The sequence below is a fragment of the Onychomys torridus genome, chromosome X (genome assembly GCF_903995425.1).
Source record: "Onychomys torridus chromosome X, mOncTor1.1, whole genome shotgun sequence".
Taxonomy (NCBI): Eukaryota; Metazoa; Chordata; class Mammalia; order Rodentia; family Cricetidae; genus Onychomys; species Onychomys torridus.
The window spans coordinates 65,692,740-65,720,429 of NC_050466.1; the positions used below are offsets into that span (position 1 = coordinate 65,692,740).

Genomic DNA, 27,690 nt, shown 5'->3' on the forward strand with positions numbered 1-27,690 from the left:
AGCTTCTGAGATGAAAAGGTATTCAGTGTTTTAAAACCATTTTTATCAGCTGATCACTTACGTGGCTCAAAGTTCAGGTCAGGAAAAACTGCCTTTTGAAGTACTTATGAGATTTTTAAAAGATATAGTGGGATTAGAAGGAGGGAAGGAGAACCTATTGAATAAAATGATTTAGAAACAAACTTAAATATTGTTCATTCAAATTTGTTCGAGTTGTTTTTTTTTTTTTTTCATTTTGGCAAAGCCATACATAATCACAGATAAAGTATTTGGTTACTCATTTCTTCACCATATTGTCCATTCTCATCACTGAATTACTTCACACTGATTATCATATGGTCTAATTCCTTCCTTTTAATTATATGTTTATACTAAAGTCATAGTAAAATATATATATATATATAAACTTACATATATATATATATAAACTGTATATATAAGTCATAGTAAAGTTTAAATTCTCATACTTTAAAAACATGCATTGTTCATCTCTAGGAAGTTTGGCGGGAATTTTGTTTTTCCTGTAGTGGGTTCCTCAGAATCTAGCCACTTTGCTGCTTTAGCTATTGCAGCAAAAACTAAGTACTTTAAAGTTTTTGTTTTAAAATATTTGTTAATTACAAAATATGTCACCAAAGCAACCTAATGTGAGTGGACTGACACCAACTAGTAATTCTGAAAGAAAACTTCACCAGAACACTGGCCCGTAGAAATGAAGCTTTTGTATTAACAGTGAGTGAAAAAAGCTTCATTTCTTTTTTTTTTTTTTTTTGGTTTTGTACAAATCAAATGTTCATATATTTCTATAATCATAGCTCTAGAGAAATTTTTTAATTGTACATTTTTTTCTTTTTTATTTATTATATTTGTGTTATAATTTTACACATCAGCCATGGGTTCCCCTGTCCTCCCCCCTCCTGCCCCCGCCCCCAACATCCTACCAGGCCCTCCCCTCCATTCCCATCTCCTCCAGGGCCAAGACTCCCCTGGGGATTCATTTAAACCTGGTGGATTCAGTACAGGCAGGTCCAGTCCCCTCCTTCCAGACTGAGCAAAGTGTCCCTGTGTAAGCCCAAGGTTCCAAACAGCCAGCTCATGCACTAAGAACAGATCCGGGTCCCACAGCCTGGGTGCCTCCCAAACAGTACAAGCTATTCAATTGTCTCATTTATCCAGAGGGCCTGATCCAGCTGGGGGCTCCACAGCCTTTGGTTCATAATTCATGTGTTTCCATTCCTTTGGCTATTTTTCCCTGTGAAAAGCTTCATTTCTAAAGGTGGAGACTGGAGCACAACAATGGTAGAGTGAGCGCTTTGATTACCTAAAACCTTGGGTTCAGTCCCCAGCACTGGAAAGAGAGAAACATTTTAGGTCTTCAGTTTCTTCAGATACTAATTTTGGTTTTTAATACAGACAGCCAGCATGAGAGGAATATTCTCACAAATTACTAAGTAAAAACTGCACTTTGAGGCCATAGCAGTATGTACATTAAGATAAAGTCCCACTTTCATAAAGAAATATTCCACCTCCTATGAATTATACAAATAATGTGAAATTGTGGTTTGGCAACACAGAGGAACATTTGGAATATCTGAGATTATTTTGCCTCTACGTAGCCTAACAAAACATTTTACTTTTTAAAGAATCTCCTAAGTTCTATAATATAGGTTCAAACTACATTAATTAATTTTTGCTATTTCTCATCTTATTTTGAAAAGGAATGCTCTATCATGAAAATTCTGTTCCTAGTTCACAAATGTAAAGATTTTCCCAACCCTTAACCCATTTTATTAAATAAAAATAAACAACTTTGAAAACTTCTGTTTTTAATTCAACCTTTTAGAAGAAAGTGGGTCCTCAAGCCTCAAGTCAATCCCTTCACATGCTTTGATTGGTGAAAGTAATTACTTCTACTCTAAGAAAAACTAAAATCTGAATATATATACACTTAGAAAAAAAAGGAAGGCTTCAGATAATAATGTTAACTAAACTTCTAAAAATGAATCACAAAACAGTTATCTCTGAAGTTCCTATGTTGTCATTGTGAGGCTTGCTCATCTGCTGTCCATGACCTTTACTATATGTTAGCATAGCAGTCTATGACTATTTGTTTGAGCTTTTGCTCTTGGATTTGCCGTCAATCTTACTCAGAATGAAACCGAGTAAATCGAATGAGTTCTTTTGGAATTCAAACTAAAGTGGGGGTATTCTTAAGTGCTCATTAGTTTATGTACTTATTTCCATTTTCATGTATTTTGTTCTCATTCAGTAACAAAATGTTTTTTAACCCGCTTTGTATTCACATTTAATCAATCATTCTCATACAATTGTTTATAACTTCAACATTAACCACTCTAATATAGACTTCAAACATCTGATTGAAATCAACTGTTCCTAGCAGGTATGTTTTTATGTTATAAAAATTGTGTTTGCAGAATTTTTATTTCTGCTTATTATTTGAGTAGTCCTTAGTGGAGCTATTTTTAAACTCATGAAACGAAGAGGGAAAGACATACACTTCCCAAAATATTCCACATTCTCACAGTGACTCTTGAGAATCGGAGAGGGACTTGAAAAGAGGCACAGAAGTGCAAGTTTCTTAGAAGTAAACAACAGACTTTTGTAGAATAGTCGCACTTTGAAATGGGTTGGTTTGTATTTGCAAGATCTCTTGTCTATGAGTCATGCACCTTTAGCCCTTTGCCTTTACCCATTATTGGCCTGGCTTGCTAGTGCTTTTAGTTTATATTCAGAATGCACATATCTAAGCATACAGTTGATTCAATTAGGCTTAGTCTAAGAATATCTTTATAGTTGTTCTATTTACCTGAAAAATAAATAGGAAATTTTTAATTTGACATAAAATTTTACCTTTCAACAATTTATTCAAGCAGTTTATCAAGACCTCTTTCTTGTTTTTTTTTTCTTTCATAATTTCAGGAGACTAAGGTATTTCCAAAACATTCTTTGGCAAAAAACCTTGAACTTGAACTTGTTTTAGCTGAGTGCTACAGTGTTCCACTGATAGAAGGGCCACAATAAAATGCTATATAACATCCCTGCCTCAAGGCTAATGACTTAGAAACCACCTGTATATACAGGATAGCTATTGATGTTGTTCAACAAAATCTGCCCACTAAGTAGCCCTTGCCAGTAAAATGGGCAAAAGAATCACTACTTGTATAAACTGCAAATTCCAGAGTTCCATACTCAGAAATCCTGATCCAGTATGTAAAAAATCACGCATAGAAATTTGTGTTTAACAAACACCTCCATCCTTAAGAGTTTCTAGTCAGTGGTACTTATCACAAATGGTTGAAGAGATACCTTTCCTTAAGGAGGTACCTTCTTTTGTGCTAATATTAACAGATTGGTAATGCATGCTCACCACTTTGAAATAGTGAAAACAGAAAAATAGAAAATTCTCCCACACAATCTTGTACTCAAACAAGGGACTAAACTGGGGAAATATTTTCCAATCTCTTGTAATAAAATTCAGTAATCTTATAGAAACAATACTGTAAGTGTAATTAAACCCCACTTAGTTACCAGGGCTCTAGTTCAGTTTAGTATGGATTAAATGTGCATTAGAGAATATACTGGAAATGAAAGTATTCATGTAATGTTATTTCTACAAGGAAATGATAAATGTGTCTAAAACAACATATAAAATATTTTAATTACATAGAAAAATTAAGGACAGTATAAATTGAGATATGACTTTATGCCCCAGGTTAGATTGCCTCTGATTTTCCAGTCTGAAATCCCATATCCTTATCAAACAGTGGTAGGACCTAGAGATAGATTTCCAGCATAATCTTTTAAACAATGCGGTATTATATATTCTTTTAATTGAACTACATAGGAGAATTACTTAGCTCTCAGCCCCTTTTCTGCAGAGTGATAAATAATTGTGATAAATAATGATGTGATAAATAATTGCTTCTGCTGGTTTTGAACTACACAGTATTTCATTTTCTACATATCAGTTATTTCCCTTCCCATTTTCTAAGAGATGTAGTAATAGATTGCTTCCTCTGATCCTTCTCCCTCTTTGTTTCTTCTGGGGATATAACCAAAAATATGACAGGATGCAGCAGATAAAATTCGACCCTATGCTAGTGATGACAAATATTGCTGGTGTGCACCTGCTGACAATATTTGGATTCCTGAAGATGCAAAATAAAATGAACAAAGAGAGATGTTGGTTTTTCTGAACTCTTCTTCGCTTTTCCACTCATTCAAAAACCTTCTCTTCCAGTATCTAAACTCCTGGATGTGTGGCAAATGCTCAGATGTAAAGTCATCTTTTTGTCATGCTTATTGTTGTATCTTTTTATTTCTTTTCCCTTTGTGTCATTTACTCTGAGACGACCTCCTCCTCCTCCTCCTCCTCCTCCTCCTCCTCCTCCTCCTCCTCCTCCTCCTCCTCCTCCTCCGAACAATTGTAGCTAGGCTGTTTTACTTCCTCTGGACCAGGACAGTTGTATTTGTGTCACAGCAGTAAGACAGCAGAGTAAAAATGAGGAAACACAGAGATTCCATTTTGATTTTTTTTTTAAAAAAAAAACTGATGGTTTTGCACCTACATGGAGAATACTTTAGCCGGCTTTTCTGATTCAAACTATAGACATGTACATACAAGTTAGTGGTGGGAAAAGATTTGTCTGTGAGTTATTGTATATAATTGGAAGATTGGCATTCCAAACAAACTAAATCAAAATTGGTCCCATTTATGGTGAGGTAGACTTGCATGCCAACAGAAAGACGTTATGGTATTAAAACCATATGCAATTCTAGACGTTATTTTCTCTTCCTGGGTACTGCATGATGCTATTTCTAATACAAATACTGATGTGCTTTGGAATAATGGCACTCGCAGGTCTTTCATCATATTGTATCACTGCTTTATTATATTAGGCTAATACACTGCGAGAGTTGGTAGAACCTCTCCATGCCAAATCGGATCCACTTCTGTTGGCACTCAACCCATTGGAGTCACAGATTGATAAGCTAATGTTTAGAGAATTTAGATCGAAGAGAGTCGGCACGGCGCAGACTCAACATCAACCTCTTGCAAGCAACTAAAATGGCCTCGTCCTTGCTGTTTATAACAGAAAACAGACTTGTAAAAAGCTTAGACCATCAAGTGTTGTGGATTTGGGGCCTCCCTAAAGGGATATTATGAGGGGCAGACCACTGTTTAAGAAGAATCCGAGCTTTCTACAGTGGGACTAGCATAAGACCAAACCAATCAAGATGGAGCACAGTAGCCGAAAACTGCCCTTTCTATGGGAGACCAGAGGGTAAAGGGTCTTGCTTGGGGAAGGGCTCTATGGTGACACCTCAGTTGTATTCTCCTGACATCAGGAAGAGAGGGATCAGCACCAATAATTAGAAAATGCTGTCTGTTTGATGGACTCTTGCGGCCTGGTTAAGGCAAAGCAGTGGAAGCAAATTTTGTGTTAAGTGTATTTGCATTTTTAAAACTTGACATGCTGTATTGTACTAAATTAAGTGTAATCTATTAAGGCAAGGTGTATGCACCCTGCTCTGAAACTTAATATGTTTATTCTATTATTAAAGCATATTCAGGTGTAAGGCAGACTGCTTTCAGTGACACTAATGAAGGAAATTCCTCATGCCAGGCTTTAGTAGATTCCTCAGCTAAAATCCTAACTTTCTTCTTATCTTGGCACTTATATAGAAGTGATGTTGCCTCTTAAACTGGAATGAGCTATTCTTTTTCTGTAAAATATTCCAAATCTATAGGCTATGGTTTTCCATATTTGAAAAAGTATTTTGTCTGGATGTCTTTCAAACTAGCTTCAGATATTATTTAATACTATGTAACTGGGTCCCCCATGGCTCAATATTGCTTATTTTTCTTCTGTGGTAGATGTGAAATTTCCTTTAGTTGGATAAGATACACTGTAATAATTTCAATGCTAATTAATGGATATTTCATACTGTGCAGTGAAAAATAATTTAATATTGTATTATGAAATGTTTTTCTTCCTGTTGCTGCAGTGTGTGGTATTGCATAATATGAATACCTGTAAAAATATAAATTACTTAAAAATAAAACTATTACCAGTTGGTACCAGATCTTTCTAGATAGCTAAGTCATTTGCTAAGTATGCTTGATAGCAAATATCTTTCTAATGAGAAGAAATCTATGTTTCTTTCTCACAAATGAAATTGTGTTGTGAATAAAAATCACATTGATCTGCCTTATAATTGCCTCTGTGCTCTAACCATTTTAATGTGTCTAAAGAATGGTGGTCCTTGGTTTATAGACATAAGTCAAATTTGTTTTATTGGCATTTAATATTAACGAAATTCTCTTGGGTCATTCTCCCTATTTAAATTATAGTAAACCTTTATTATCTGAAGTTTTCTAGGGAGTTTTCCTCATTAATGAGTGTGGTGACTGTGTATTAATTTTCAAATAAAATTATCCCATAGTTTTGCTTTGAAGCTGTCCCTATTATGAATTCCTGCCTTAGACCTCCATTTTTATTGGTTACATTTTCTAAATTATATGGGTAAATCTGGCTTCTGACATTCACTTTTGTGTTTACCTTTCAAAGAGCCATCCCTTCTTAGGAGTTAGTAAATCAATGCTAAGGATTCTGAGATGTTATGCCATTTGAACTATTGGGGAAAAAAAAAACTGTTGTACCCTGATAATAAAACCACATGTCTGCCAGGCGGTGGTGGCACACGCCTTTAATCCCAGCACTTGGGAGGCAGAGGCAGGCGGATCTCTGTGAGTTCAAGGCCAGCCTGGTCTACAAAGTAAGATCCAGGAAAGGTGCAAAGCTACACAGAGAAACCCTGTCTTGAGAAACCAAAAAACAAAAAGCAAACAAACAAAAAAAGCCAACAACAAAAAAAAAAAACACATGTCATTGTTAAACTACAGAATTTGGCAGAAATTGCATACTCAGAAAAAAGTATAGAATAAACTTTATGTATGTCTATTTTTGTCACAGCCTTATAGAAGTAAGCTTTACTGTTGTAGGAGAATTGACAAGTATAGCCACTAAACATAGTTAATTTGTAAGTACAGGCTTTACCTGATCTAAAAAGAGAAGAAAAGAAAACCTTAGCGAACTAGGTAGATCCTCTCACCTTGTCCTCTCAACGAAGGGGATTTTACTCATTAAAACCAATTTTTCCACCTGAGAAACTATTACTTACTATAATGTTGGAGTATTGTTATTTTACCTAAAAGAAAATAAATTATTTCTAATTATTAAATAAGTAGTTGGCTACAAAGGGAAAGCTAAATGCTAGCTTGTAAAATCTTTACTTTCTTCTAATATAACAAGCTGCCTTCCTCTCCTCCCAAGTTTTACAAAACTAGGCATAACAAGTTGATTGCTATAAAGGCATGAATTAAAATAGCTGATGTTTAACTATAAAACAATTCGGCTGGGAGGTGGTGGTGCACGCCTTTAATCCCAGCACTCAGGAGGCAGAGGCAGGTGGATCTCTGTGAGTTAGAGGCCAGCCTGGTCTACAAAGCGAGTTCCAGGAAAAGCGCAAAACTACACAGAGAAACCCTGTCTCGAAAAAAAAAAAAATTCAAGTTATAGTGTAAACCCTTGGTTATTTAATCACCTTTAATATAAACCCCACAAAGATATTAAGTCCACTAAAAGTCTGTCACCTTAAATATAAATAAATTGTTCTCTGAGACATGAGAGTAAATTGGTATTCATAAAAATCATCCTGTGGTCCCAGTGAAAATGACAAATGCCCTTTGGGACAAAAATAGTGTTCCACATACTTGATATGATTAGCCTAGAAGCCTTAAAGTGCTTTCCAGTTGTATAAGAACAAATATCACTCAGATTTGGCTGATGACTACTACTACTATGTCTAGCCTTCTCTATCATTTGTAATTTAACCTTTCCCAACCTTGTAGCTCATCACACAGCTGTGTTGTAGAAAGAACAACTGTTTCCATGAAGACATCATTGTCCAATTTTAAAAGGATATAATTCTCTTTCAGAACAAGTACCAAGACTCCATTTCCCATTTTTTATTTCAGAGCCCAGTTCTTGGTTTTGTTTTCATTGTTTACATTACAGTGCCAGGGAAATAGGAAGACAAGAGTGAGATGTTACTGTCCTTAGTTTTCATCAAAGAAACACGAACAATACTATACAATTACTTTTCAACAATTGTGCAGTCACCTAGTAGGGAATCTTTTTTTGGAATATTTTATTTATAAAGACAATTATCACTGCATTTGAATTTGTTGAGAGCATGTGGCCTTATGGCAGATAGAGAATGGGAAATGCAAATGTGAATAACACAAATTCCCCTTAGAGAAAATCCACAATATAGATCTTTGAAGAAGAAGCCATTAACATACAGGAAAAAGTAGTGGGAATTTCCTCTCGAATTTTGTATGTAATCTGTTTCATCTTCATTTTTTGTCTATATTTCTAGCATAAAGTGATATAAACTAATAAATGTATGTAAATTATGGACAACACAAGTATTTTAGCCTGTGTGTACAGTCAAAAAAAGTTTGGAAACCACTGAGCCTAAATGCATAGACTATCTTAACCAAAAATTTTGGAGCAATTGAGAAATACATTATGATCTGCTAATAAGTAGTTTCAAGACATTACAACAAACTAGTACTTTTCATTAGGTAATCTTTTGTTTGAGCTTCTCTTTATTTTTTTACTGCCTGGTGATTAAATGCAACCTGCAGAAAAACCAATGAACCTTTGTAATATTCACTGTATTCCAAGATTCCTAATATTTCATAGTGGACTATATATTCATATATATATGTGTGTATATATATATATATATGTATATATACATATATATCTATGAATGACACCAAAGAGGGTCTTTTTTCACTCCTACTGAGTATGGCACAGCCAGAAATGATCATCCCTTGGCACAGAATACAAATTAATTGTTTAATTTTGACCTTCAAATTCACCAGTCAATAAAATTTTATATAAGAAAAGGGACTTGATATGTGCTTTCTCCTTTAATAAAATGGAACTTTTTTGATGTATGATCTGATACAGACATAATTTATATGCTACAAATGTAAATCCAATCTGGGGAAAATTTTATTCCTTCATAGATCCAGATTTCGTGAATAAATTAGATGCCTATTAAAATGTCATTGCAGCAGTGATACACTTCCTCAGTGGGAATCACAGAAGGTTCCTATATATGTCCTTTTATTTGAATGTGGTCTACACTTTGCCAATTTTCAGAAACATTCACTCAAATTACAAAAAAGCTGGTTTTTAGCCAGTGTTCCAATGGCTGGACTGGCATATTGAGAGAAATTCAATTGGGAAGCAGGCCTCACCAAGTGTTTGCCTCATCTTCCAAAGCAAGCTTCTTCTAATAGAAGAAAAGGCAAAGTTTAAGAAGAGAAAGAAGCCTTGAGGGAAATGTGAAGGAGATGAAGAAGAGAAGAAACAGAAGAAACTAAAGGTGCTTTCATATTTTCAGTTGCAACAGTAGCCCTGTAGACTTAATTGACTTTCATCTGAGAAAAACCAAGGAAACCAATTGAAAACTATAAAAGAAAATAAAGGTCTGTTTTTGTCTTGAATGTTGAGTTCTGTGTTGTTTTGACTGTTGAGCACAGTGAATCAGATTTATAATGTGACTCTGCCCCTCACCCCTTCCTTGAAAATAAAAGGACTCTTTGTGTAGTCTTAAAGTGTTAAATACTTGGTGACATTTTGTGGTAGCCTGGCTTCTCAGTCCCTCATCCTTTCTCATTCCACTACTGTGTCTTGTGCAGTCTTGCATATGTTTGTGGTGTGTAGAGGACTAAGGGAGGACTTTCTTATGTCTGGTAGGAGCCACACCATTCAACTGCTATCTGTTAAAATGGTTCCGTGTTCTGTGTCATCGTGATTCTTTGTTCAGATGTGCTGCCCAGAGATAGGCCCATGCTTGGCTTTTTGTACAGCTCTCATGCCAAATTCTTTGTGGAATTATGTTGTCTTTTCTTGAATGCTTTTCTCCCAAATAATGTTAAGAAGGGGCATGGGAGACTTTCACTTTTAAAATAGTTATTTATATCATTTTTATATTTAATCTAGGCTTAGTCTTGGTTGAAATTGTATAAAACAAGATTCTGCTCCAGCATTCCAAAATGTTAAAAGTTAAGGCAAAGGGACTGGCTAGAGATGTAGTTCAGTGATAGGATGTTTGCCTGGTATGTGCAAGATCCTTGGTTTGATTCCACAACAGAGAGGTAAGGAGACAGAGACACAGAGACACAGAGACATAGATCATGAGAACAAACTACGTCAAAATGTAACAAAATATATATGCCCTGGGGTATTAGGTAATATGAGAAAGATTTTTCTTAAAATTTAAAAAAAAAATCATTTTAAAAATAACTCTACCCTCCTTAAATTCTAAAACTATAATCTAGATCCTTTGTCTTTTCTTTCACCCTCTTTCTAGAACTGAAAAAGTAATATGTTGTGCCTCCTGATACCTTAACTACTGTAATTCTCATCTACTAGGCCTCTTAGTGATAGCCAACCCCCTACTCTCAAAAAATTTCTTCTGCCTTTACATGCAATCTTGCCTTGAAGCAAATAGAATAATTACTAAATAATTCCCCAATGTCCTTTCCTGGATTATGATTTTATGAAATGGAATTATTGTGTTCAAGTGTGTCCTTGTTTTTACAACACTTTTTAGTGACCATAAGTTGCCATATGGTTTTGTTCCCTCCTTCTTCCTAGGCATTCTCATTTGAAATTCTCTCTAATGTATCCATCTTGTTTTTACCTTGAAAACCCATTCTTTTCATAGGCTTCCATCCACCCATCCATCAAACTCCCCTATATGCTGAAAACATTCAAGAATGAACCGAGAGAAGTTTAAAAAGATTTTACTTAAAGGAATTTGTTGTATGACACAATGATAACATATGTTGACAGATGATAAGGGATTTTCTAGTGAAAAGACTGATCGTAGCTCTGCTCAGCTACTAACCTCGGGAGAAGAGCAAAAAGTTAAAAACTGAATTTAAACAAAACTGCTTTTTAATCCTAAAGGTCATCCCTTAAAAATTACATTTGGGGTTGGGGATTTAGCTCAGTGACAGAGTGCTTGCTTAGCAAGCACAAAGCCTGGGGTTCGATCCTCAGCTCAAAAAAAATTTACATTATTTTAGACTTTGGGAACAGTTTTAGGTACAATATTCTCAAGCATGTTTAGAGCATCCTTAGCATAGTCCAAGGGATGGTGTCCATAGTTTATATACATTATGGGTAAAACTCATCACCCCATTAAGTGTTCTACCTCTGACATTCATCTTCTTTGCCAGAATGTGAGTACACAGAAATATTTCTGTGGAGTTCAACTTATGGAAATACTGCTGTCTGTGTATAGTTTGTATCCAATTAGAAAGCTTTTCTATGGAAAGCTTAGTAATGTTTATTAAAAGATTGCATGCAAAGCATGAAATAAGTGTTTACAATGCTGCATTTTAAGGGAGTCACACATTAATTGGCACCTTCAATTAAATACACACTTTAAATAATTAAATTCTAATTTCACCATTTATATGAGATTATGACCTTGAGCAAAGACCCCTGTTATAAAATGAAGATCATATGAAATCATAAATGTTAGGTATTTACCCTATCACCTGACACAAATAAATGTTCATTAGTATTATTGTTAATTAGGGAATCTTCTTTTAAAACTGTATCCAAAAGCTTAAAATTTCATGAACCCTGGTAGAATGAATAACATTCTATATTTATGCCTTGGGCCAGTATAAGAAGTATTCCTCAAATAAGTCCCTGCTGCTCCCCGAAGAAGAATCCTACTTCACTTTAATTACTTATATGACAAAGTGATATGATTCTAATTGATATAACATCATTATTCAGACAATTTTAAAGCAAGATGACACTTTCATTTGTTCATCTAGATTTAAAATCCATACTTATGATTGTTTTAATTTTTCTCAAAAATTCTTAAATGGAGTATTTTCTTGTCAGAATTTTAAAATGTTATAAATTCTGTTAGTACATGTCAGCTATTTCCTTATATTTGCTTATAAATATGTCCATGCACTTAATTTTAATTTAATTTCAAACATTATTACTGCTGGGCATGATGGTTTATACACGTAATACCAGCACTTGGGAGACAGAAGCAAAAGGAGTGCCATGAATCTAAGGCTAGCCTCGTGTGTTGCAGGGTGCAGCCTGGGCTAGGTAGTGAATTGCGGGCCACCCTGGCCTACACAGTAAGGTCCTGCCTGAACACCAAAACATTGTTTTTGATAATAACTCATGATCTGTTACTATATTAATGATGTATTAGGAATTGCTGCGGCAGTCACATGAAATCTAATAGTCTATTAAATAACTGGACAACCTTAATCAAATATATGCCAACCAATACCATTCCATCTTAGGAAGTCTGAAAAACTGAAAATCATTCAGTATTAATTAACCAGCAGAACTCTATTAAATAGCATATCTTTATTTATTAATTATTGACTTAAAATACTAAACTACATGAAGCAGCATTTCTATGTTATAAACATTTTATACTCTAATTCTTTGAACGCAAGATACGTGTGGTTATTTTTCTCTCAAGAGGCTATCATTAAATCATAAATTCTATTTAATCCTTCTAAAACAATTGGCTGCCCATAGCTTTCTAACCCAATCTACCTAGCATCTGTGAGGTATTTTGGTTTACTTTATTTTATATTACTTATTAGAAATATGTAAGTATTAGACTATTTTCCTAATCATTCATTAGACTGTTTTTCAGATAATCAAATTCTTTGAAGATTTTTCAAACTACAAAATAACTTTATTAAACTGCATATCTATCTCTTTCCCTCCATTCTCCCCATCCTTTACCCCAGTCCCACCTCATTTTACAGGTGAAAGTCGGGAAGAAAAATTAGGAGACTCCCTGCAAGATTTGTACAGAGCACTGGAGGAAGCCAGTCTTTCACCAATAGGAGAACATCGTATTTCAACCAAGATGGAATACAAGCTATCCTTTATCAAAAGGTGTAATGATCCCGTGATGAATGAAAAACTGCACAGGCTGAGAATTCTTAAAAGCACTTTAAAGGTAAGGGAAGAAATCAACAGATACATTCCTTTGGGGTGATTCATTCTTGAATTGAACTACATTGCCAGATACTATAAAAGTTAAGTGATACAAAATAGGGAGCTAGAGGAAGGGAAAAGGAAATAGGAAGAACCTGCAGCAGAGTGATGGGAAGGGAATCCTGTCAATTTGTTGTTATTGTTGTTGTTGTTGTTGTTGAAGTCCTAAGTCACTTACTAAATGCTACATGACTCAGTTTTAGAAGAAAATAGGATGTGGTTAAGACTTTCTTCTCAAAATGCAGGGTTACTGCTACTCCTTAGCACTTTGGTTCCTTAAGAGAAGTTCACCGTGTCGTGTATGTATTTATTATAAGGCACATGGTATGCATGTAGAATGTATAAAGGGCTTGAAATGTTCCATGAATATTTCCTGCATAAGCTTCACTCCACATATGTAGAGATTGCATAATTGTTCCGTTTACTTGATCAGTTCCTAACACACATATTACTTTCCCAATATATACTTCTGTAAGTGCTTAACAGTGTTTTCCTTCTTATGCCACACCTAGATTGGGAAGCAGGTGGTAAGGACACGGAACAGAGAGGCAGAAATTGAAGATGGAGGTTGTGTAGATGAGGAAAGGGCCTATCTTACAAACTACCTGAACAGGGCCTGTGCCACATAAAAAGTAAAACAAAATATTAAGAAGTATCATACAGAGTGTGTAGCACAGTAATTCCAAAACACAAAATGTCAAAGGGCTTCTTTGAGGAGTGTTTTAAATCCACAGCATCCTCCTAAGAAGGTATTATTGGAATAGAGATGAGCACTAAACAGATAAATGCAGTAGAAAAATCAATTATTTGAATCATGTTCAGGTAATAACCACCAAGGATTCAGAATCACTTAACTCAGTGGTATTTGTGTAAGTGCACAGAACAATGAATGGACTTTGGTAGCTAATACCACAATTCTAGGGAGAGCTATAATAGTCATAAGAGTAATTCTACTGACCAACTCTATTCTGAAGATATCCTTACCTTCCTACCTTATTTTGGTTTTGCCTTCTTTGGTTGAATTTTTTTCATACAACTTATTCCGATCATGCTTTTCCTCTCTTCCAACTCCTCCCAGATCCCCTACACCCTGTTTCTCTCTCTTTCTTAAAAAGAAATAACCAAAATACAAAACAAAAGCAAACTAAAACCGAAATATACAAGCAAAAGACAAATAAGACCAAAAGAAGTTCAAACAAAGCAATATGAGACAAAAGGTCTGCAGAAATATTGAGTTCGTTTTGTGTCCCCCTGCCTCTTTGCTCCTTGTATGCTGTCTCTGTCTGTCTGTCTGTCTGTCTATCTCTCTCCTTCCCTTCACTTCCTACTTCCTCTTCCCTCCTTACTTATCTTGTATGCACTATCAGTATTCTACAATGTTTTTTCCTATGACAATGAATATGAGCCACTGTAAATGTTGGGTTCAAGAAGAATCAATGAGTCACCAAATGCATGGTGCTGTTCTTGACTCTTCTGCTCTTCTAAGACAAAGAAAGACAATGAAGAAAGTCACTAAGAAGAAATGTCCCTTGCTGGTTCAAAAGTGGGGAGGAGCTATAGAATCCTGTACTTTGGGGCTTAGAAAAGTAATAAGTTATAAAAAATCTTCCATTACAGAGAAATGCATGAACAAGCCCAAAATGAGATCTTGGATCCCACCATAGGCAACTCCCAGCATCACCAGCCCCATACCTATTTAGTATCTTGTCTCCTTACTGGCCAAAGCAGCTTCTTAGGCATAATGTTGTCTTCTTTCCCTCCCAACTCTGACACAAGTGTGCCTTTTCACTCCTGCAGAACATTTCCAGGATTCCCTCAGCCCTCTATTAGATCCATAAAAGACAAGACTGGTTTTCTCAAACTGTCCTAATCCTTTCTCCATCTTACCTTCCACAGGAGAAATTCTCTTCTTCTACATTTCATGCTTGTCCCTTTGAGAGTTATACCCATATAGTCATACCAAAATGAAGCGTAGTCATCAGCTGAATCCCAGCCTATAAAATGAAATGGGCTATTCATTATCAGGTCCCAGTGCTATGGGAAGGGCTCCTTAATAGTCAAGGGCAAGAATTCGGTATTTGCAGCAACAGGGAGCTGCTTCCTCTCACTGGGGCATGAGGAGTTTACCATAATGAAGGAAGAGTAACTTGAGAGATATACAGTGCTAAGTCCACTTGGTGGCAGAGATAGGATGTTACATAGATAGACATCAGAGAGAGAGAAAAGCTTCTTTTCAGGTGTTTAAAGAAGGTTTGAAGAAAGGAGAGACTTTTAAGCTGGACCTTAAAACTTGGGGAAGGTTTTCTTAAAACATGAATGTTTCCATAAACACAGATGGCAAATAAGAAAGGCTGAGAGTAAATCCCAGACAACAAGCAATCCAAGACATAGCACTGAGTTAGCAAAAGATACATGATTTTAGTCTAAATAACTGAATGTGAGCATATCGAATCTGTCTCTTAGAGGTTTCCGGATTTATTGGCTCACTGACTTGTTTCAAATTTCAATAAAAGTTCACCTCCAACATAACTATTGAATTCTTTTGCTTTTCAGGCCAGAGAAGGGGAAGTAGCCATTATTGATAAAGTCCTAGACAATCCAGACTTGACATCTAAAGAATTCCAACAATGGAAGCAGATGTACCTCGACCTTTTCTTGGATATCTGTCAAAACACCACCTCAAATGATCCACTAAGTATTTCTTCTGAAGTAGATGTTATCACTTCCTCTCTAACACATACTCATTCATACATTGAGACACATGTGTAAGTGCATTCTAACTTGAGGCCATCTAGTTCCTGCTGGTACTCTGAACAAGTACATGAGGTAGCTTTTTTATTAATGTGTTGGACACTTGACAAGCTATACTTTAATGTTACCAAACTATATGAAACAAAGCATACATGGTCACATTACCACTGTCTTTAATGAGCATTTGTATGTTTTATATGCAGTCAGTGCTCAGCTTATGTTTACCATGTGCAAAATCAACTATCTTTAATGACTTAAGTTAACTTTTACAAACAATTCTAAATGCAGGTGACCTTCAAATCGAAAAACCCCAAAAAGGCAGTTTTCTATCCGAAGTCATCTTTTCTCCCTTTAAGTTAATTTTCTATAAATGATACTTCAAACGTAAATCACAATTTTTTCAGGTACAGACATCCTTGTGGGTGGGAAAGAATTTAAACCTTTTTATATTTATTAAAATGTTCTAAGAATTTTCTTAAACATTGCACAAAGTTTAATGCTGTAGTTTTATTTTTGTGAAATGTAGGTACGTATGAAAGAGTTAAGCAAACTAGAAGAGCATCAATATAAGAAAAGTTCAGGTAGCTAATATCTGTCTTAATAGTCTATTAACTTGTGCTAACTGGTTAATGGAGGTCCTCTTCCAAATCTATGAGAACACTGCATGGTGTATCAGGGCAAAGCTTTGTAAGATGTTTTTGTAACTAAGACCAAAATTGAAGATAGAGCTGCTTTATTTTCTTGGTTTAAATCTTCCTTTATTTTTGTAGTGACGAAATGCTGATTGTGTACAGAAGAATTTAAGAATGGATTTTTTTAAAACAGACTTAACTCACCCAGAAAGGCAGCTAACAGCTATACATACATATATATATATATATATATATATATATATATATATATATATATATACATAATTTCAGCCCAAACTCATGGTTTTTGAACTCTAACTCTTAAAAGACAAGGTATACACTGAAATGAGTCAATTTTCCAGGCAGTTTCCAATTTTCCCTTGGTCTGTTAACTAAACTCATGTAATTATACATCAGGCAGGGAAGTAAAATACATTTAGTCATCACAGATAGAAGTTACAATAGAGAAAACAATGATGACAAATGTTAATAAACTTCTCAGCTAAGGAACAGAGAATGGCAGTCATTTTGGGAGTCATTACTTTGAGTGACCTGAGATTAAGCACTTAGAGGTTTTTCCTAGAGTCCTGAACTGTTTATAGAGTGGATGGAGTCTATGAAAAGTCCTCTTCATATATTGCCATTTCTATGTGTCTAGTTTTGGAAAGTGACCACAGCATGAAAGTGACTTGCTGCTTTTTAGTGTGTGGCTGCATAATGTACAAGTCACAATTTGCTGTTTTTCCAGGAGGAAGAGACCCTCCTTTACTATTATTCTATATCCTAAAACCTACTTCTGATCAGCTTTATCCTGTTGCCTGTACAGCTCAGTGAATGTACTTATATCTCTAAGAGTTCAGATATATGCCAGTGAATATTTTTGCTGTAGAGAAGAAAGTGAAAACCACACAGTGGGATCTTTTTCTTTGCTTTTGAAATCACATTAAATCACTATCGTTTTGCAGACTTTGCACAACTGTACAGGAGAGTGGCCTTTCTACAGCACATTTTCAGTAATCCTATATTTAGTCAAGTGGATGAGAAACCACACATTAATGTTTGTATGGAATTTTGGGTCCAGTGTAATATTTTTATCATTGAAAAAATCCTATTTGTAAAAACATTTATTTACTGCATGGTTATTGACACACATTAAATTTGTGGGATTTTGTGTATGTAAAAGAGAGAAAGATAAAAACAAACAAAAACCCTCTTGTCATAAAATGAAGTGTGCTTGTTACAGTTCTTTAGGCATATTGATGTTTACTAGACCAGTGTGTATCTTCACTTAAAAATAGCTGTAAATGATGGATGTGCCACGCATACGGTGGACAGACAGCCTGCAACAACGAGCAGTTGGCGGGAAAAGTAGCTCTGTTGCTAGTAAGCAGTTTCTCCTTTGTAAAGTCAGCTGTTAGTTGACTGGTAAAAATTAAACTAATGAATTTTACAAGACTCGTGACTAGCCTGGCATGAAAGAGACCTTTTAACACTATATATCTGTACATTTCATTGCATTAGTTTCAAATCTAGGAGAGAGGCAGCACTGTAAACTGAAGTCAAATAAACCCAGCTCGAAATGAACCCTTAGAAAGCAGCTACTTTTTTCCTGCAGAGGGCTTACCACATTTCTCTGTGATCTGATCACACAGCCACCCTCACTACCACCACCCCACTTACAAGTTCTCACTTTGCCACCTCACTGATAGCACAAGCCAGAAGTAACACCTGTTCGGAGCTTACCAAGGTCTCCTGTGAGACCTTGAAAACTCAAGCTAAGCTGTCTTCCCACTGACCGACATAACCATGGAGACTTCACCTACTCATTCCTTTTCTGTGAGCCTTTGGGGGATGGAGGGAGCAAACCACCAAAACTAAGCTCATTTTCTTTTGACAAATGTAGCATTTTGTGGTTAAGGGTTGCTGAAATATGTCTAAACTATAAAGCTGCCTCTAGCCAGTGTAAAAGCAGATGGGGAAGGAACAGAAGAAAAAATTCAGAATTAACCAAGAATAGTTTCTCACAGAAATGCTTTTTTCAAGACTTTTTTTCCTTCGATATGAAACTGTTAGAACAGATCTGTAACCATGGCCCTGAACCATAAAAATCATTCTCCTCCGTACACCTGTTCCATGCCATTTAAGCAAGGCGCTCATGCACATGCGTGCATGCATGCACACACACACTCACCCACCCACAACGTCATCAGGTAATACTGTCTTATGGGACTATTACAGCTGTTATAGCCAACAATTTTCTGTGATTTGTGTATAAGTAATCATACTTTTTAGAGGGGAGTCATGAAAGTAATCACAGGCACCTGGAAAACACTTTCGGGAGGGAAATAAGGTCCTATTTTACTTCCAAATCCCACCTCTAGCACAGGGTGAGTCTGTCTTTCTGAAAACTCTGTAATTAACTAAAGCTGTTTCATATCACTGCATTTGACCATCCCTGACTGCCATTTGGTTAAAGGGAAATAGTTATTCTTTGGCCAGAGTCATATTTGTCTCCTTACCCTTCAAAACTGCTCTATCAGAGTCTCAGTCTTGGTGGGGGTGGGGCTTAGCTCTGCAGGCAAGGTCAAGAACAGCTTTCTCTTGGATCCTCTGAAGACTGGACTCACCTGTTCAATTCAACACTAAATCCAGTGCCTCCCCAGTCTCTCCCTCCCTTTTCTCCTCCCCACCCTCTGCCAGCTGCAGCACTGCGCACTGAAGGCCACTCCATGCCCAGGGCAGCACACAGCCTATGTCTTCCCAACGGTCCAGGTCAAGGTCATAGCCCACTACGTTACAGGTTGGCACCTGGCGTGAATCCCGCCACTTGAGACCACCCAGCAGCAGCACTGTCTCTTCTACCACAGCAAGTCCATAGCAGAATCGGTCATAAGGTAGTGACCGCAACCTAGTCCACTGGTCTGTGCTGGGGTCATAGCGTTCAATCTCAGAGAAGGGCTCATATCTTCCTAAAAAGGCAAACATTGCGCCCCGCAGCACCGCAAGGTAATGCCCATAGCGAGCTGTGCCCATGGGTGCCCTCTTTCTCCATGCCCTCTCTCCAGGGCTAAGGGAGTACATGTCCCGGAGGCTGCTTGTGCCTCCTTCTCCTCTCCCTGCCTTGCCCCCAGAGATGTACACAACACCGTGGTCCCCAACGGCACCTGCGTGACCGTGCAGTGCCCGAGGCAGCTCCCCAGCTGCCATCCAGCGGTCCCTTCGCAGGTCATACATCTCCACTGAGGCCAGTGCCTCGCCACAGGAGCCCAAGCCCCCAACGGCCAGAAGACTGTCGCCTACCACTCCACACCAGAAGTAGGCCCGTGCTTCTCGCATGGCGGGCACCTCTGTCCAAGTGTGGAAGCGCGGGTCATAACGGTGCACTAAGGCCGTGACTGACCTTGGGCCGTCCACCAGGGAGCTAGATGGACTGCCAGAAAGGCTCTCCCCTCCGAGGACAAATAGGAAGTTGCCCATGGTACATACACTGTGGCCTAGCAGTGGTGCGGGCAGCCGTGTCAGGCTGCGCCAGCTATGGTTGTACACGTCGAAGGACACCACATCCTGGGTGAGCTCCCACTCTTTCTCCTCCATCACTTCTTCCTCCTCTTCCTCCGGTTCAGGTGCAGGGCGCTGATTCCTAACTACCTGTGGTAGGACCACAATTTCCTCAGTAACAGTCTCCCTAGCTCTGAGACCACCAACCAGCAAGATGCGGGTCTGGGGACTCCGAACACTAGTCTGTTCTACCTGCAGGAGCGGCTGGCGGGAAGGTGTTGTGTGGTAATTGAGGGCCTGAATGATGAGGTCCTTGATCCGAGTAGGTAAAGTAAGACCGGATCCTGAGTACACGCGCCTCAGTACACCTGTGGGCACCAAGCAAAAGCGGATACATCCAAGCAGTGTTGAACTGTGTGCCAGGCGCTGTGTTGCGGGCTCCTGCCTCAGCCAGGCTAGTGCCAGGCCCAGCAGCCGCGTCTCAGCCACCCGTGCCACGTCGGGGGCACTCAACACAACCTTCATTGATATAGGGTTGAGTTCCAGCAGCCCGGAGGGGCCAGTGCCCATCAGTAGCAGCTCCCGCAGGTGGCGCACAATGCAGCCCTCTGCTGCACCTAGTGTGCGAGCCAGGCCAAAGCGAGCAGCCACATTGGCAGTGAAGCAGCAATTCTCTGGGGCAAGCTGACGTTCCAGGTAGTGGCTACACAGCCCTAAGGCCTCCGTGACTTGCAGGTAGCTGGCAGCCTCCAGAGTGTCCTCCACAGTGTCCATGGAGAGGGGCAGCCAGGCTGTGTAGATGAAGTCCAGCAGACGCTGCAGGCCAGTAGCTGAAGGCACGTACAGGTGAATTACATGAGCCCGAGATTCCTGAGTGTGACTCTTGAACAGGGCCCTGAAGTAGTCGCTGGAGCATGCCAGAAGTGACTTGTGCGCTGGAAACTCACTGCCCTCGGCCTCCAGTGTCACGTCACACAAGAAGCCCTCAGCGCGTAGGGCCTGGTAGCCGGTGAGAAGAGAGCTGCCGTGAGCTTTGCAGTAAGACAGGAAGTAACTCATGATGCCCAAGGCGGGAAGCTGAAATGGAGCCAGCTAGGCGGGGCTGGAGGCATCCCACCTCCGCTGTCCAGCTGCAGAGCCCCCAGCAAAGGCCGATTTTTGCCTGCTCAGCTTAAAACCTAGGATTCCTTCTTCCAGATCTGGCTGTTGTTCCGTGCCTGTCTCAGACAACAAATGCTCTAGAGACAATTTCCAGAAGCCCCTAATAGCAGAAGGTGTGGATTTCAGAGTCTTCTCGGTATTACCAGGCTTGGTTTCAGCTGCTGCTGAGCATGGCAGCGCGTTGCCCAAGGCCTCTTCCCCTCCACAATTTGGGGAGCCCACACTTGCACGCCAGGGGAGGTGGTGGCAGTGCACCATCACCTGAAGAGGTCGATGTGCACCAGCGAGGGTGCTGGATCTCCAACAGGACAGATGAGTGGATGTGGCCCTATTGTGGGTGCTCCAGGAGTGCAGGATGGTGGTTCTGAATTCAGGGCCATAGAGCAGAAGGACCTGTTCTGTGGACACCAGCGCAGTCCGAAGACAACTGGCTAGGGGGCTGGGGGTGAGCTTATTCTGAGAGGAGGATCAAATCAAAGCCCGTGGCATTGGGGGGAGCGCAGGTCAGCGTAGAAGGTTGGGAGCGTGATTGGGCGCGCTGCACATAACATGCTGGTAGCTCACAGTGACAGGAATAGTGCTCGTCTTGGCTCACTGGCGTGCTGCGACCCGACCCGCCCTGCGCCCCAGCTGCTGGCTGCAAATCGCCCAGGGGCCCGGCAAGAAGCTTCCTGAGTCAGGGCACTGACTTCTGTGACCTGACTGGCCTTCAATGACCGCGGGGGGCCGGAGGGTCCCCTCGAACACTGAGCGGGGTGACGTGGGAGAGCTCACAAAGGACCCGAGAGTCCCTAGGGACTCTCTGCCTGGTGATGTGTTGGGAGGTGTGTCTGGCTGAGCAGGACCTGAGAGCTCTTGGTGCCCCTGTGCCTGAGAAAGAAGTCCCAGGCTCAACTTTTGGCTTTGAATGTTTCCTAATTAGTCGGGAGCAAACAGGATTAAGCGGCAATTTTGTGCACTGACACCTAAGAGGAGGCCTCAGCTCAGAGGAGATTCGAGCAAGAGCTAAGAGGGAACCCAGGCTCTGGGCCAGGTTCGCATGCCCCTCACCTGCACTCACCCATGTGAGACTCAGGGGCACATGCCTTTCCTAACGCAGGCGGTGTCTCCCAAGCTGCCTTTGTTTCACATTCCACAGAATTTGCTCCCACCCTCCCCCCCCCCCCACCTTCTGACCCCAGAGGAGATCTCTTTGGTATTCTTGTGGATCCTATCTCTTTGCCACACGGCGAAAGAAGTTGTAACTTGAGCTGTCTATCTTTGAGTGGCAACGCCTCAAAAAAAAAAAAAAAATCCTTCTAGTTTTCTCTGATTTTCCAGGCTGTGATGTAACATCTAGCTGCTGCATCCTCAGTGCCATGATAAGATAATGGACAGGATAGTCGCAAAACTCAGGAGGAGAGCTGTGGTTTCTAGGGCCCCTGCACACAACGTTATTTTTATAAGAAACACCCAACGCAGAAATGGTGACAGAGCACCCTGTCCATCATCTGCATCCTGCTGTTATTTTACAAACTCATTAAGTGCTCTTTCTTGCCAATTTGGAGGCTTCTGTTTCGTTTTGCTTTCAGCTACAGTTCCTTTTCCAGGCTTTCAAAAGCATGCCCCACCACCTCCAGCAGTCTGTTCTAGATGAGTTTCAGAGTTGTATTTCATAGAAGAAAAAAGTCCTAGGAAGGATAAAACCCTGTCAATTCCTATTTGGCCAGCCATCAGTTCTTATAAGGTCTGATTACATACATTTATTTAATTTCATAAAATATTAGTAAAAATTCTGTGGGGCTGAAGAGATAGCGCAGCACTTAAGAGCACTTGCTGCCCTTGCTGTTGTCCTGGGTCCAGTTCCCAGAACCCACATGGTGGCTCACATCCATTTGTAAGTCCAATTCCAAAGAATCCAACAACCTCTTCTGGCCTCTGTGCAAGCACACAAGTTGTGCAAAGACATACATACAGGCAAAAACACTCACACATCTAAAATAAAAACAAATCTTTTAAAAAGTGATTCTGCTGCCAAAGATAGAATGGAGTTATAACTTAAATTGCCCAATTACAGAATGTAGGTAGGGGCTGGAGTTGTACTTCTTTAACTCTAAAAAATGTTCCAACAGAAATTCCTGCCGTTAGAGGTATACTAGATTCAGGGAGAGTGTTGTTCCTATGGAGGTGGAAGACACTATTAAAATGATTGGTTCAAAAGGGAAACATAAATTTGGTGTGATGTCACATGCCCTTGGTCTCAGCACTGAGGAGACAGAGGCAGGTGGATCCCTGAGTATGAGGCCAGCCTGGTCTACAGAGCAAGTTCCAGGCCAGCCAATGGTGCACAGTGAGACCCTGTCTCAAAAAAAAATTTAAGTGAAATATGACTATGATTCATTTTACACAATTCTCCATTTTAAATCTAAATGCCCTTCACTCAACCTAATTAAATTTTGCTAGAAGGAATTTGGGGGATCATTAAGCCAAACCTTAGCCCTTTCCTCCAAAATCACATTTTTCCTTTTATACAAATATGCCAAACAAGCTCCAGACAGAGTATGGTTTGTCTGAATGCCTTTAATACTGAGTTAGAGAGTTTGGCCAAGAATCCAGGGTTCCTTTCCTACTATATATTATGTAATCTCATATATGATAAAAATCAAACCATATAACACACTTTAATTAAAAGGTGATAAAGTACATTTACCATTTTACTCCCTTAAGATTGGAGTGTGGTTTTTTGAACAGCACATTGTTCACACCTGTATTAACTCACATCCATCAGAACTACTCATTGCTGTGCATTTGTATTCAAGATATCACATTACAAAGTAAAGATGACTGTGGAAAGATCTGAAACTCTTACCATCAAAATAATGTGTTTACTGCTGGCCCAACCTAACATGTTTTACCAGTGAAGAGGTGATGACGTGTGTTAACTGAAGACATTTTTACATTATGTGTGCTTGTAAGACCTTGTTTAGAAAATGTAACTGTCGACCCAAGAAAATCATTGTCATTTGAGTAATGGTTATATAGTGTTAGTATTTTTATTTCTGTGCAATATTAAGTAATATTAAATAAAAATTTAGTCTCTCTGTGTTTAAATTGTGGTAGATGTGTGTCTTAAATTGATATCTTGGTCCATTCCTTAAATGGATACTGTATACACAAAAGAAAGCCATTGTTCATAGTTATGGAAGCTGGAAGTCAACATTCAAGACAGTAGCACATTTGGTGTCTAGTGAGGACTCTACTGTGGAGAGATGGTGCCTTTTGGCTGCATCTTGCATGGCAGAAAGACAGAAGGCATTAATCCTATCACTAAGGCAGAGCCCTAGTGACCTACTCACTTTCCAGAGGCCACAATTCTCAAAGATATTACATTGGATACTAACTTTCTACATGTAAATTTTGAGAGAACACGTATATTCTGACCAAAACAATAAGGTTTCCCAGAAGCTTGCCTTGTAATCCAGCTTGAACATACAGTGGTGAGTAGATCTGATGAAATGTTGATATGGTCATTCTGTTGAAAATATCTCCTTATGAGTTGTCCTCCCCCACTAGACTGTCAACTCCTCAGAGCAGGGGCTGTTTCTTGGACTTAGTATCTGAAGCCCTTGTCTTGGTCATTGCCACAAGCAGTGTTGTGTTGAACAAATGTAGAGAAGGAGAAAGTCTTGTTTTCCCCCTTTTGACAGCTAGGGTAAGACATATACCAGTAAGGCCATGAGAACCAAATGAGTGACCATACGTGGCTCTGGCTGTGGGCTCTGGTGGACTAGAGCCTTCTAAAAAGAAATTAATACCTTGTCCACCATCTAGTGCTGCACTGTGACCCCAACTCTTTAACCGGACCAAACCTACATGGCTCTCACATGCAGTCACGTGCACTACTGCCCACCTTACTCAGACACAGGGTGCCCCAAGTACACTAGCCATAGCCCATGATCCATTTGGTATGGTTGAGATTCTGAGAGCCTAGCTCATCAGCCCAGCATATCCATTGGAACTCTACTATTTTCTCTGAACCCTTCGCCAATTAGTCAGGCCTGTGAACTGCTGTTGCCAATCCCCTCCATCCACCTTCATCTCTGTAAGAAAACATAGAACTAAATCTCTACAAGCAGTCTTCTCAACCCCACATCCAAGCTGCAATGCTACTCCCCCACAGCTCTCTACCTGCCCTGAGTTGACCTGTTAGAACAAAATCTAAATTTCATAGTTGTCATCTCTAAAATAATTACACATTTAAAAAATACAGGTACAATGGACACTGAAAATGTTTTACTTATTTGAAGCTGAGTAGATGACTCAATCTGTAAAGTGCTTGATACACAAGCATGGGAACCCAAGCCTCAGCATCCACATGAAACACTGGGCCTGTTGGTGTGTTCCTGAATGTCAAGAGAAGAGGATCATTAGACATCACTAATGGCTAGTCTTTCTGAATTGATGAACACAAGGTTCAGTGAGAAACCCTGTCTCTAAAAATAATGTGAGAGCAATCAAGAAAGCAACTTGACATCAACCTCTGGCCTCCACACACATACATGTGCACATACCTACATGAACACATGAATATACCACACATACCAAAAAATGTTATAAAAATGTATTATGATCGGGTTGGAGATTTAGCTCAGTAGTAAAGCGCTTGCCTAGCAAGCACAAGGGTTCGATCCTCAGCTCAAAAAAAAAATGTATTGTAATCATTTGGGTAGCAAATTTAAGATACAATTATGGTGATTTTATAATTAATATATAAAATACCATCCAATTCATCCATCTAAAGGTTACCAAAGGCAGTGTCTCTTTCTCATCTGCCATCACTGGTTCCTTTCAATCCAAATATGCTTCCTTCCAGCACATGGTTTTTGGCAACCTCTATGGAAAGCCTATTATTAGAAACTGACACATTAAGTTTATTGTGAAAACACAATAATAAACAGTAACACACATGTAGTAGAAAGAAAAAACTCCTATATTGCTGTTATCTTTTTCCTGAGACTATTTTTGTATCTATGGAATTTATTTTATCTTTGGAATGTGCAATTCCAGAAAAAAAGGGTATCTCTCTCTCTCTCTCTCTCTCTCTCTCTCTCTCTCTCTCTCTCTCTCTCTCTGTTTGTGTGTGTGTGTGTGTGTGTGTGTGTGTGTGTGTGTGTGTGTGTGTGAAAGAGAAAGAAACAAAGAGACAGACAGAATCATGAGTGATGATGTCATTCTAGCCCAGCTTAAGAGTCCTGGGTTCCAGTTACAATATGATCCATGTTGCTGTAAATCAAGTGTCTTAAATTTTGTGAGCCATAATTTTATTATTTTTAAAAAGACAGTAACTCAACATTCACACCATTATTAAAATAAGAGAGAATTGAGCATGAAGGGAGTGTCTGGGAGTCTGAGTGCCTCTGGGGGTCTAGCACAAGTGGTGGTTTTTTTTTCTCTTCTCTATCTCTTAAGTAAAGCCTTATGAAAACTCACAATACCAGGCCTGGGGAGATGGCTCAGAAGTTAAAAACACTTGCTGCTCTTTCAGAGGACTAGAGTTCAATTCCCAGCACCCACATGGCAGCTAACAACCATTTGTGTCTCCACTTCCACTGGCTCTGATGCCCTCTTCTGAATTCATTGGGCCCTGCATGCACTTGGTGCACAGATAAGGCAAGTATATCTATTATGTGCAGGCAAGTCCTGTGTCATAGGATTTCTGTTGCTGTGAATAGACACCATGACCATGGCAACTTTTATAAAGAAAACATTTAATTAGGGTGGCTCACTTACAGTTCAGCAGTTCAATCCATTATCATCATGGTGAGACATGGTGGCATGCAGGCAGACATGATAATGGAGAAGTAGCTGAGAGTCCTACATCTGGCAGGAAACAAGAAAGTGGTCTGAGTGTAACACCGAGGGAAATTGGAGCAAAAGAAGCCTCAAAGTCTTCACCCAGAGTGACAAACTTCCTCTAACAAGGCCACACATCCTAATAGTGCCACTCCCTTTGGGGGTCCATTTTCTTTCAAACCACCACATCCTGGTACATAAAATAAAAATAAATACATCCTTTTAAAAAAATAAAGAAAGAAACCTATCTCACAATGCATTAAAGTAGTGGTTCCTCTGCACCATTACATGAGAACAAGTTAAGAACAGACATTTTAAGATGTGAGAGATGGCTCATGAGTAAGAACACTTACTAAAGAGCCGAGTTTCATTCCCACACCAACCTAGTGGCTCCCAACCATCCGTAATTCCAGTTCCAAGGGATCTGAAACCTTCTGACCTTCTTGGATACTGCACACATGTGGTACATACTATGCATGCAGACAAAACACCCATATGCATTAAATAAAAATACATTAATCATTTGGAAAAAAGAAAGTCATTCTCAGCTCAATCTCAAACTTGTTAGATTAGAAACTCTAGGACTGAGACCTGTGTTCTGTTCTAACAAGTCCTTCCCTGTTTCCTCTATGTCCTGGGTTTAC

General features: G+C 39.1%; 2 protein-coding genes across 6 annotated transcripts in view; one reads left to right on the forward strand and one right to left on the reverse strand.

The window, feature by feature from the left end:
* The window catches only part of Cnksr2 (connector enhancer of kinase suppressor of Ras 2), a 234,530-nt gene extending 215,528 nt beyond the window's left edge, over positions 1-19,002 (forward strand). For 4 of the 5 annotated variants that reach the window (XM_036175527.1, XM_036175528.1, XM_036175530.1 and 1 more), the window contains 2 exons: positions 12,920-13,134; positions 15,726-19,002. In XM_036175527.1, coding sequence (XP_036031420.1) covers positions 12,920-13,134; positions 15,726-15,941 — 431 coding nt within the window. In that variant the 3' untranslated portion in view covers positions 15,942-19,002. Of the gene's footprint in view, positions 1-4,920; positions 6,238-12,919; positions 13,135-15,725 lie in introns of those variants that run through there. The other variant, XM_036175532.1, reaches the window with a different exon arrangement.
* Positions 18,604-21,112, reverse strand: Klhl34 (kelch like family member 34). Its single transcript, XM_036175533.1, has one exon. The coding sequence runs from the start codon at positions 21,110-21,112 to the stop codon at positions 19,187-19,189; it is 1,926 nt and encodes a 641-aa protein (XP_036031426.1). The 3' UTR covers positions 18,604-19,186.
* Positions 21,113-27,690: the final 6,578 nt, after the last annotated feature.